The sequence below is a fragment of the Camelus ferus genome, chromosome 11 (assembly GCF_009834535.1).
Source record: "Camelus ferus isolate YT-003-E chromosome 11, BCGSAC_Cfer_1.0, whole genome shotgun sequence".
In the NCBI taxonomy this organism is placed as follows: Eukaryota; Metazoa; Chordata; class Mammalia; order Artiodactyla; family Camelidae; genus Camelus; species Camelus ferus.
This window is the reverse complement of record NC_045706.1, coordinates 5525963-5538555: the sequence shown is the minus strand read 5'-3', so window position 1 is coordinate 5538555 and position 12593 is coordinate 5525963. Positions and strand designations below refer to the sequence as shown.

At 52.4% G+C, this 12593-nt stretch overlaps 1 protein-coding gene across 1 annotated transcript in view; it reads right to left on the bottom strand.

The window, feature by feature from the left end:
- The window catches only part of C11H10orf90 (chromosome 11 C10orf90 homolog), a 211660-nt gene that overhangs the window by 13237 nt on the left and 185830 nt on the right, over positions 1-12593 (bottom strand). Inside the window, 2 exon segments of the mRNA XM_014562609.2 lie at positions 7381-7558; positions 9669-9847. Of these exon segments, the coding sequence (XP_014418095.2) occupies positions 7381-7558; positions 9669-9847 (357 nt within the window).

The window sequence follows — 12593 nt, the reverse complement described above, 5'->3', positions numbered from 1 at the left end:
CCTGCATCAGAAATCCTGGGGCTAGCCCAGTGGTCTGAGAGGTCACAAGCCCTCCAAGTGACTCTGACACTTGCTCAGGTTCGAGGACCCCTGAGAGAAGGTAACAAGAGCGTTAGGAAAAGAATCAAGTCCCGACATGGGTTCCCAGGCTCTGAGGAAGGCTTGCCAAATATAATACAAGATGCCTAGTTACACTTGCCTTTTAGATCAACAATGAAACGTTTTTTACCATAAGTATATCCCATGCAATATTTGGGACATACGTACGCTAAAAGATGTCTTGATGCTGTGAAACGCAAATTTAACCAGGCATCCTGTATTTTCACTTAATGAGTCTAGCCACCCCACACTGAGGGTTTGGAGAACTTCTCCATGCCATGGAAACAGACAATCAGGTCACCAGTCCCAGGGCCCCCAGTGGCATAGTCTGATTCAGCTGCCTGAGTCACAGGGAAAGCCAGCCTCTGCCCTAGTTACACAGTCAGTCCCCCGGCAGTTTCTTGCTCCCTCTAGCCACTTTCTCAGCTCTTGGTAGGGACACGCCACCCTCCCTGGTTATTGTGACATTTGTGAAGTGCTTTCCAAAGGGATTGTGAATGGCTCCTCTTTCTCTGATGGACTCTGTTGGGTGACAGCGTGATGGCACTGTTACAGATGCTGGGGCAGCCCACATGGAGAGAGGTCCAGGCAGAGCCTGTCTCTGGACAAACTTCCAATGAGGCAAGCCAGCCACAGACTGTGAAATCGGCACCATGCCCCACTGCCCGGGGTCCCCAGGCCCTTCAACTGTCGCTTTCAGACATTGCTAGACCAAAGGGATTCAGATAATGAGAGTGAGACCTCCTTCCCACAGCCCCAGATTTCTGTGGGAAATGGCAGATTGGAACTCTGGGGTTGGGGTTTCTTGGCAAATTGTGGTAGATATTTACAAAAGCAAAGATTTCTAGAGCTATGTCTCAAATGTGGACTGTCAAGAATTAGATAAAAGCATTCCAAGGTCAAAGAAGTTTAGGGAAAATGAGCTTAAACAAATGTAAGCAGTCTTCACTGTTGCAGGACTTATCAGTGCCTTTAACACACACTGGGCATTGTAAACCTCTAAGAGAATACAGTGCACAATACATTTCTCCAGGAATCTGAAGGGATTGCTCTCCCTGTGGCATGCACTTTGCATAGTCTAGGTTTAGGGAAGCCAGGGAGAAACATGAAAACTGCACAATGTTAGAAGCTATAATTAGTTCTCAATTTTCAAAGTTATTTGTGACTATAGACTAGGATTTAATCTATATATTTATATAGAAAGATAATTTAATTTATATAATATAAAGAAAACCCGGTGTACTTTCACATTTTCTTAAGAACGTGTGTGTGTGTTGAAAGGCAACTTTAAATTACTCATGCAAAGGAACTTTAAAATGGCTCAGATCACTCACTTCACCAAACAGCAACATCCAGTACATGTCTGAAAGACTGGCTATGGATATAAAAGTCTTATTTGCTCCAATTCCAGGGTTTCCCGGCATTTTTTAGAGAACCACAAAATATGGTGATTTATAGATGATGAATAAACTTTCATGCTGGTTGCCAAGTAGATTTATATCCTTGGTGTCACTGCAAGGTTTATTGCTGAGCTGCGCTGTGGGATAAAAGGGAAATCATTTGGAAAATAAAATCCAGGCAATTGGGAGATTTCCCATCAAGACATTTTTCCTTACCACTCTGCAGTTCTGTGTTTTTCCTCCACATTATTTTAATTGGAAAGAACACTGTCCTGTAGGTCTACTGCTGATCAACAGACATAATTTGATCTTTTCTTCCCCTGTTTCTTAGAAAAAGACACAACACCTTTCTCACCAGTCCGTGAAGGACACCAGCAATAGCGTACATGCAGATGACTTTGAATCAGGGAAATGGTCTTTTCGCTATATCACGCTTCTTGTTTTCCTTGCAGACGGATGAAGTAACAATTTACTTTTATCTGATAAGTACATTTTAAAATTCCTTTGTGAGTAATACTGGGAGAACTAGCCCCAAATATTTATTCAGATGATTGGTGGAAAGACATTCACAAGATCAGATCAGCCAGAGCAGGGACGGTGTGGCCAGCGCTCAGCAGGCTGCGTGATGAACAGCACATTCTTATTACTGCCATGACTTCCCCAGCCATCACATATCTGCTGGGTCACTGCTACAGCTAGACGCTCAGGGAATGCAAATTAATTTTAATACTTGCTCCAGCCAAAAATCATCAGTGGAAACAGATCTGCCAGAGAAGGCATTCTGCAGTGCCTTCTGGAGAATTCCACTCCTCTACTGCTCCGTGATTTAAATGGGTAGGACTTGGCTCACCTTGGGAAGTGTGGATAATGTAATTCAGATTAAGTGAGTCTGCTTTGCTACATGCAGCAGAGAGAGCTTCCCTGAGTGACTCGGTGTGCTGTGCGCCTGCTGGCATTTAGAATCGAAAATTTTTTGGTACACCCACAGGACCATAATCCAAAGTGAAAAGGTAAGAAGGCAGGCAAGAGAGAGAGATACAACAGACTGGAGGGCTCAGACTGGAAGAGGTGGGGAGGTGGAAACTGGATGGGAGTAGTCAGGGAGGGCTTCCTGGAAGAGGGGTTTTCCTGAAACCGTCTTCCTGATGGGTTTCCTACACATTCACAGGTTAAGGGACAATCTGGAAGAGCCACAAAGACCATCCAGTCAGCCAGAGGGGAAAGAAGCCAAGACAGAGGTAAGGCAGCCCTGGGCTGTGACTGCCAGGCTCTTGAACCAGCCTTGGCACCGAGTGCAGGTGGCAGCAGTGACTTATAAAGAACAAGGTGCTCAAGTGAGAAGTGAAAGTCCCCACGTGGCCCAAGTCGTGCATCACAGGAATCAGAGGAAAGAGCCTTGGGGGGAGAGACTGAGACAGAGGCTGGACTTGAGACAGGCTAGCAAGGTTAGGCAGGAAGAGGGACAGACAAGGCTTCTGTCAGGTGGTTTGGGGCCCCTGATTGTGAATGTTCCCAGAGGTAAGGAAGGACAGCCAATGAGACCAACTGGGAAAAGCAGGCAGGTGGGCAAGTCAGGTTGGAGGGGTCTGGGCAGCAGGGGGCAGAGGGAATCCAGGGAGGCTGGAATGCTGGACCCCCGGCCCAGCTTGGGGAGCTGCAGTGGGGCAGGATAAAGCCACAGACTGGTCACTGGGAGGCACTAGGCCTACTACTTATGAGTGCGGGAACGATACTTCCCACAGGCTTGCAGCCCGTCCTGTCCCAGATTCATCCCACAAGGCAGAAGCAATGGCTCATTCTGGAACACTGATTCCCAGGTGATGGTCAGCCTTTGAACAGCCCCAGACGCCAGACCCCAGACCCCAGGAGCTGAGCAGAGATGAGGAAGAAGCCCTGCCTGTAGCCCTGGGCAGCCCTGGAGAAGTGCAGAGGCGAAGCCCTGACTTGGGAAGGAGAGAGAGGCCCACGGATGAGAGTCAGTGACCTCAGACACTGAGAGCAAAGCCCGGCCTCCTGCCCTCCTCCTCCAGCCTCCTGGAGTCTCGTCTTCTCTCCCAAACTTGGCAGCCCCACGTTCCACTGATGCTGTCACCCAGAACCCCTGCACCTGTCACCCTTCTGCATTCCACTGCCCTGCCTGGCCAGCCCCCGTCACATCTTACCTGGAGCGCCTGTCTCAGCCTCGACCACAGAACACAGTGAAACTCACGGGCAGCATATACAAAGCCTGGTAACCTCCCTGGGCTCCTCTTTGGCAGGTCCCTCTCGCCCTCTGCTTTCCTCCCCCATTTTACAGCTCAGCCGTAGCTGAACTGGGCACCCAGCGACCACTCCCCACGGTGCTTCCACGGCCTCACCCAGCACCATCCTGCGCTCCTCACCCTGCACCACGACTCGTCTGCCTAGTCTCTACTCATCCTAACGCCGTACACGGTCTCCTCCATCAGGAGCCTCAGGTACCCCCAAGGTGGGAGCAAGTCCACCGCCTGCCTGAGGGTTTCCATGGCAACCCCCTTTCATGGCACTTAGCAGATCCCAAGGTCACTGCCTCTTTACCTGTGTGCTGTCCCCAAGAGGCGGGGAGGTCTGCGAGACCAGGGACCGGGCGTGGCGCACAGTGGGGTATCAAGAAAGGTCTGCTGAGAGAAGGATGGAGAGGCTCCGCTGTGTCACTGCTGGAGCCAGGCAAGGTGGCCCAGGCGGCCCACCAGGCAAGGAAAGGGGCCGTGCATTTATCAGCTCTGCAAACTCAAGCTGCAGGTGATGAGTTAGTCAGTGAAGACAGGCTGGGGCTGCAGGCAGGACCTTTACGATGCTGCTTCCTGGACTGTCTGTAGTCTCAATTGGTCTCAGAAATCCCTCATCTCCACACAGGGAGCCCAGTGAACACTTACACACACGTGCACTCACATGCGTGTTTGCACACATGTGTCACCGCCCCCTGTGCCCTGAGGCGCCTCAGGATTCGTTAGCCAACAGGAAGCAGAGCTGGCCCGTGGGCCCAAGGGGGGCAGAGTCCCTGACATCAGTCCCCGTCCGAGGGGGCATCTGTCAGCCGTCAGAGCTCCCACCTGAACCCCTCAGGTCTGCGCCAGCCCCATCAGAGGCAGCGCCCCCAGTTCAAAAGCAATCCGACTCTTCCTTCCAACCGACATCTTGACACCATAGCCAGAGCTCGTTCAGGCGGGTGATGTACTAACTAATTTAGCATGTACGAAAAACATCTGCATCTCGCTTTTATCATCCTGCCAGCAGACAGGCTGAAGACAAGATGTGCGCTGTAGACTTGCTTAATGGGGCCTTAAGCACTCCCTGCCCTTGCCCGAGCTCACATGAGGCTCTGGTTGCAGAAGTTGTGGGACTGAGCTGACCTAACACAAACAAACACAAGGGTAAACCTCTCATCAACCATAAACACCGCGGGGATCAGAGAAGCAGCCGTAAAGCTGTGCGCCGAAGCCAGCCCACAGCCTTCTAGTTGGTAGGACTGTCTCAGAATTGGGGGAAAAATAGGTGGCTAGGTTACTTAAAGCTATTGATGGGGTCGGATTGCCTTTTATTATTATACACGATTTTAAGATTTTTCCTTCAAAGGAATGTGAACTTGTAAGGATAATATCTGTTTGGGGCAAAACATCACAGTTGGATGATGGAGTGGATAGAACTACGTCTCCCCAAAAAGATGCATTCAGAGCCCCTTCCCTGTACATGTGATCGTGGCTTTATTTGGAAACAGGGTCTCTACAGATGTCTGCAAGTTAAAGTGAGGGTGGTCCCTAGTCCAATGACTAGTGTCCTTTTAAGAAGAGGAAATTTGGACACAAAGACACACAGACACGAGGGAGAAGGCAGGGGTTAGAATGAGGTTTCCATATGCCGAGAAATGCCAAGGAGCCCAGAAGCTACCAGAGCTGGGAGAGGGGTGCAGGATGGCTCCTCCCTCAGCCTCCAGGAGGGATCAATCCCTTGGATGCCTGGATTTTGGACTTCTGGCCTCCAGACTATGAGAGAACAAAGTTCTGTTACTGTCCCACGCAGGCTAGGGCCATTTCTTACAGCAGCCCTAGGAGATTAGCACAGGCGATCAAGGCAGCATCCTTTTGACATTTGAGGTGATGCTCTTCCGGACCCCTGGGGCAGGTGCTATGGCACAGATGGAAGGGAGCTGGCCCCGAGGATGAAGACGGAGGGCCCCACACGTACCAAATTCCCAAAAGTCCACGGGTCTCCATTTTTTTTTTTTTTCCTACACAAAGCGAAGGGATCTGAGAGAAAAGGAAGCTTCCTAGTTGCCATTTTTGGGGGGTCTACGTGAGTATGTGGAGCTGTAATGTGACACTGTTTTATATTTGTTGACAACACATTAGTTTATCCGACCGCTTTCATCAGGCAGGATCTTCAAGAATGTTGAGGCCAAGTGGCCCCCACACCACAGGCACCCTGGCGGCCTCCCCAGGATGAGCCTGGACACTGAAGCCCCCAGGGGCCCCCAGCAGTGGCTGATATCTGGTCTCTCATAGCGCCTTGAGACAGCTGCACCTGAACCCGAACTGCTCTTTGTTGAGGCACAGACAATGGAGAACACACCCAAATAGAGTCTCTGCCAAACGCCAGTGGAAGTTTTTGCACACTCATTCTGTTTTGTCCTTTTTTTTTAAATTTTGGGGGTGCGGGTAATTAGGTTTATTTATTTAAATGGAGGGACTGGGGGATGAACCCAGGACCTCGTGCAGGCTAAGCACGCGCTCTACCACTGAGCTGCATCCTCCTTGCCAGTACTTACGCTGCTGATTCCCTTTTCTCAGCATCCTGGAAAGTGTGCCTGGGGAGGTGATCTGCCGCATCCTTCACCACGAGAAGGATGCATTCAAGCCCGCTCGTGGTGGGGTCTCGGACAAGCCCCCCGCAGAGCTCTGGGTGGGTGAGGGAGACTTAGCTGGCCCCTGGTTAACAGGAATCCTATTACAACGCCCTTTGTCCTCCGACCCTCATTTCCCCCGTAAGATCTCAGTGATGCTTGCTAAGCTGCATTTTATTGAATATGGTTATTTCCCCAGAGCGCTGTTATTCAGACTTATACCCATGATTCACCTCCTCGGGGCCAGAACAGTTTCCTAGGAAGAAAGGTCTTGTTCCTCTACCCAAAGGGATAAAACTGAGGCTTCCCCAGGCCTCCAGATTTTAAGACTTGAGTTGGCAGGCCAACAGCAGAGGCCTCCACGTCCCCACCTTTGCCCTTGTCTCTTACTGTTATCCTCGATGGTTTAACAGTCTGTTTATAAGCTCCACGAAGAAAGACCGAGGCCAGCCTCGCTCCCTGCACTCTCCCCAGCTCCCAGTGTGGGGCCTGGCCCAGAGAGGCTTCCTGGCAACTCCTCTCGTGAGTCAGTGGGCGCCGCCCTCCCAGGGCCAGCTAGACCCCGGCCTCCCAGTGCTCGGAAAGCCGGCCATTCCTACGCCGAGCTCACAGCAGGAGAGGGGTTTCGAGATGACGAATGTTGATGTAGACAAGCTGGAGTCAACCTCTCACCCTGGGACCTGTTTCACAATCTATAAAGGGCAAAGGGGAGCTCTTGCAAATATCTGTGAGGAGCCAAGAATCTGAACTGGCTACCCTGGCCGCTGCAGTCGCGTGGCTTCTTTCCCAGCCAAATCAGTACATTTGTGTCCCGAGTTCTCCCTGCTGAATTCGGGGCCCATGTCTAATCTCTCGAAGGGGGCTGGCTCCCCAGGCAGGCTGGACGACACAGAGGTTTGGGGACTTGAGTGCATACAAATCCTGCATGTGTCAGATCATCACTTGGACCATCAGCTCTGGGGGAAGGTTCCAGCCCCGAGACCCCACAGTCTCGTCAGCCCTCGCCAGCCACCTGCAACTTACCGCTGAGAGGGTGGGGAACGGTGAACTGCTTCTTGTTGGCACGGACAGGAAGGAGACTCTGCTTTGGGCGCGGGCTCTCCTTCTGCTGGGCTTTCCTCTGCTGTACCATGTGTTCCAGCTTCTTCAGACGTTCTTGCGAGCGAGAAATGAACTGAGGTTTACGGACCTCCAGTGCCTCCTAAGAGGAGCAGAGAAAACACATCATTCTTAGAAGAAGCGATGCAGGAAGGCAACATCCATCAGGTTTGGACCGGAAGCAGATCGACAGCACAGCGCACGAGCACGTCGCGTGGCTTCTAAGATGCTAACTTTCCACGTGTTGACGACACAGGACCTGGTGGTCAGTCCGGGTCAGCACCAAGGGCCCCACTGCAGCACGGCTGATGACAACCGACTCTGAGACTGTGACACAAAGCCACACCTCTACCCAGTCCTTCTCCTACCTGTGGATTCAGTCATTTCCGACAGACCAAAATCGGAATGCCCTGAATTGCATATTCCAACGCGACATGGGTGGGAAAGGAGTGAGGCCTGATGAGTGAGTCACTTGTTTCTGCTGGGGGATGGATGCCTTCAGCGGCACAGAACTCCCTTAATTTGCCGGAGACTACCCCACACCCAGCATGAAACGCGTGTCTCTTCAGGAGAAACAGGCACCGCGGCTAACGGAAACAGCTTCTCCTCCCAGGAAGAGCTGGCGAGGTAGCTCTGCCTATGCAAAATCATTTTGCAAACTCCAGAGGAGGTCAGAACTCCCGTGTTTCCACTTCAGCCTCTCCCTCCTCCCGCTCCAAGCATGCACTGACCACCTGCACAGGTTTACTGAGAAAGAATAACCATCGCGACCTCATTCTGCTTTGGACCAGACACTGGACCCGGTGCTCTGTGTGTATTCATTGTCTGAGAATCCCCACTTTGATTCTGGAAGGCAGACATATTCATTCCCATTTGACGGAGGCAAAAACTGAGGCTCGTCGTGATCTGGGAGATCACATGGTGACCCTGCAGCTGTGGGAGCCCCACCCTTTCCCCACCCTTTCTTTCCTTGTCCTCACTTGCTATTCCTCGCAAAGTGCTGTTTCAGCGGTGCCCCGGCCTAGAGGGCTACCCCAGCCGCGCCAGGGGCTCCAGCTCCAGCTCTCCTGGTGCCATCTGCCAGCCCAACCTCACAGACCACCAAGCGCAGGTGATTCACACAGGTTTCCCGCCATGCCCGGCTGTGAGTCCTGGGCGGCATGGGCCGTGTCTCATCCATGTCACACCCCTCACAGCCACTGCCCGGCTCTGCACAGAGTTGTGCTCCACACAGGCCCCCGGGAGGGGCTGCCGCAGCAGAGATGTCCCCTGCCCCAATTCTCTCCCAGCCCTGCCGGGAGTTCAAAGCTCCCGGGGGAGGGCAACACGGGCTCCATCTAGGTCATGGATGTGCCCTTGGCCACTGGGCCAGGAAAGGGGTCTCTTGGCCAGCTGGCTGCCGAGGTGCCAGCCCCAGGTCCCAGGCACAAGTCACTGGGGCCTGGAGGGCCGGCCCCCAGGAACGGCCTGAGGACCCATGCGTGGCTGCTGCCCAGAGGCCCCTCCCGAGGCTGGATGCTCGGGATGCGCTGGGGACAGCATCTGTCTCTCATGATCGGTCCACCCAGGCCCAGGGCTGCAGGGGTGGGCAGGTGAAGCCAGCTGCACAGCTGCAGGGCAGTTTCCAACTTACCTTGTGTCCTTTCAGAAGGCGGCTGCCATGCAAGCTTTCTCCAGGATGCTTACCCTCTAATCTTTATACCTGTGTGTTTTTTGAACTTTGAAAATATTTGTACACATTACTTCTACAAATGGGAAAAGGCACCAAATGAAAGCTTCCATATCCTTGAACTCACGGCCACATGACTTTGGGACTTCCTTAACCTTTCAAGGGCTAAATGTTCTTATCTGAAGACAGGGTTATAGGGACCCCTGCCTCGCAGGGGTGCCGTGAGGATGGAAGGCTCTGACGCCAATGAAGTGACCCCTCCCCCACGTTGGGGCACCTGAAAGTTCTCAACAAATGCTAAGTCATTGCTCCAATCACTGTTGATGGCCTGCCAGCCCCATTCTAGCCTAGTGGAGAAGTCGTCTTTATCTCTGGTACTCACACGGTGCAACAGAGGCCCAGAGAGGTTAGGGGACCTGCCCAGAGTCACACAGCCACCAGGCAGCGTCAGGTCTCCAGCCTCAGAAGTGGAAGTGAGCTCATGGGCCCATGGGGTCAGGGGCTTCCTGGTGACATTCAAGTCCAGATGCAGAGAAGGCCTTACCTGCAGGGTCAAGGAGCTCGCAGGCGTACGCTGGCTCTCAGGACAGTCTTCCGACAGGTCGTGAGCCACTGGTCCCCCGGGGGGCGCTGGCTCTGGGGACGTGGGCTCAGGCGTGGTGGGGTCCTCCCTCCTCTTGCATTCCTTTATTTTAACCACCAAGTCACAGCACGTGTAATCCCCTGGGAGAGAAGATTTAGAATGCTATTTAGAGGGCACCAAGTGATTTTCTCCTGGCTCCTCAACACCATTAGACACAGACGACAATTTTGAAAATAGAAACGCCAGCGGGTTATTAATGGGCCTCGTTAAGTGACGAGATCACATCTCAGCACAGACGCCCAGCTGCCCCGGTCACAGGGAAGAGCGCCTACAGGCAGCCAGACCGCGTGACAGGCTGACCGCGCAGCGAAGGTGTTCCCCGGGCGTCTGACGTTCTGAATGCCTTTGCTCACAACGCGAAGCAAGTTCTTCTATCCTGTGCTTCATATTGAGTGTGTCCTGTACAGTTATTACAGCTGGGTTGTTTGGGGACCGGGCATTCACTGATCTTAGGTTTGCTACGCTAATGCTGTAAGACAGAGGAGTGGTGGTCAATTATTTATCCCTCCCCTTAATTTGCCGGATAATATTACCCGCTTTACATTCGTAGTTGGCCCCCTCTTCCTCTCTCAGTGCTGGATTTGCCCCCCCACCCCGCCCCGGGGCCATTCTGACATTCCTTCATGGAAAAAGTCAAGGGATGAGTTGATTCAGCAGCTCCTTGGGCTGGGCAGCCCTTGGGGTGGTGAAGGGGAGGTTAGCACACACTCACTGACCACTCGTTGACCTGCTGCTCTGCCCGGAACACAACGTCTGTCCTGGCCCGCTTTTCCTGTCTGAGCTTCCCCCACCACACATCTCACAACCACAGCCTCACCAGGCCTCTCTGGTTCTGAAACTCAACAGCATCCTCCTCGCTGCTCATCTGCACGCTGTCTTATCTCCATGAAGCCCCTTTGATTGCTCCACCCAGTGACCTCTTACCTCCAGGCCGAGCCCCAATTTCTCAAGCAGCCGCCCTCCCCTTTCCGAGGCAGCTCCATCCTGCCCCCTCTATGCTCCCACAGTGGTCACACGCCACACCCTCAGCAGCATCCGCGAGCCCGTGGCGGGATGCTTTACCCCCACGAGCCTGAGACTCTCGCCCGTGAGGGCTGGACTGTGTCGCTCTCATTCTGCATCTCTCCACACTGCCAGCCCCAGTGCTGTTGGGAGTTCTGCTGGGAGGAGAGAGGTGGCCATTAGGAGGCCCACCTGAGCACAGGATGCCTCCATGGTCCTGTGAAACTCTTCTCTGATCCCCCAGTTACAACCCCCATCGTCCATATCTGGATCCTCTCTGGTCTGGCCTGGACCAGCTGTCCTATCTCCACTCAAAATCCATCAATGTACCCTACAACCTGTAAGCCCTACAGGCAGACCAGACTTTCCCTTTTTTAATTGAAGTAGAGTGGATTCATAACGTGTCAGATCAGACTTTTCCTGGCTTGTTCATGGTGAAGCTTCCACCTCCAGCTACCAATTTTGATTCCACCAACAACATGCTACTTCGAGGTTGTCAGACCCTTCTCCTTGTTCTTCTAAGCATTTGCTCCTATTCTCTCTGGACGATTTCTCTGCCACTCCCCTCATCCCTGCTTCAGGCCCGACCACTAGCCCAGGTATCTGTCCCCCAGTCCCCCTCCGCTGGAGGTAATTATACTTTCCAACACACTATCTCCATTTCCTGTGAATCTTCCTCCGAGCTCACCTTGTACATGGGGAAGCCAGTTTCCTTCCATCCCTCCCCGCCAGGAAGCACCGAGCACACCACCAGATCCGACAACCTGAGGGCAGCTGGAACACGCCCGTCTTCCTCCATGCTCACAACCAAGCTTTGCCCATCATCTTGAAAGTCTGTCTCCACTGCTGTGGCCGGTTCTCCCCAGTGACACAGTCTGTACTCAGCTCTGGCCGGGTGCCCGAGCCTCACCCTCTCCCATTGTTCCTCCACATTGTCCAGGAGACAGTCACCTTCAGGGCAGATCTAATTAGGTCTCTTTGCCTTCCAGGGCTCAGCCCTGCCTCCAGTCCAGACTCCCTTGGTGGGTTTATAAGGACCTTTCAACTTGACTCACGTGACCTTAGATTCACACTAGGCCTCCCCTTCACCCCTGCACTCTGGTCCCTTGGACCCCAAACCAGCCATGCGCTTTCCATCAGCTCTTTGCTTTGTGTGTGCCTTTCCCTCAGCCCGCAATGCTCTTCACCCTCGGGTCTGATTTTTAAATCTCTCTTCAGCTTTCAGGTCCTTTCTCAAAATCATTTCCTGGAGGAAGATGCCTCGGTGTCTACCCCCCCAATCCCTGGAGCATCTGGGGTTGTCTTCGGCTTCCTGATAGCTCACCACACACACAGTTATGACCCTGATATCCCTGGCACTAACCAAGAGCACCTGGAGGGCAGGAAGCACTGAGCACAGTACCTGGCACACAGTAGGTGTTTAATAAATGCTTCTTTCATGGCACACAGTGGGTATTCAGTAAATGCTCCTTTGATGAATTAATGAATAAAGAACTAGAGAATTAACTTAGGTTCGAAGAGAAATTATATTTATCAATTACCATAAATATTTTAACTTTTACAACCCAAAGCTCTATCATCTTTTTCTTTCTGTCCTTATCTATAGCTCTTTGGAAAAATCTTCAGAGTGACAGGAAGTCTAACTTTTCCACTGACATAACTGGACACCACTGATCTTTTTTCTATTTCATTCTTATGTTCTTTTATATATCAATGGTCACTGCAGTATTAGTCGGGGTCCTCCACTTGGCCTTTAAAGTAATAATGACATGGTTTGAATTCCTGGTCCCGTCCCCTGTGAGAGACTGAGATTGGGACCTATCT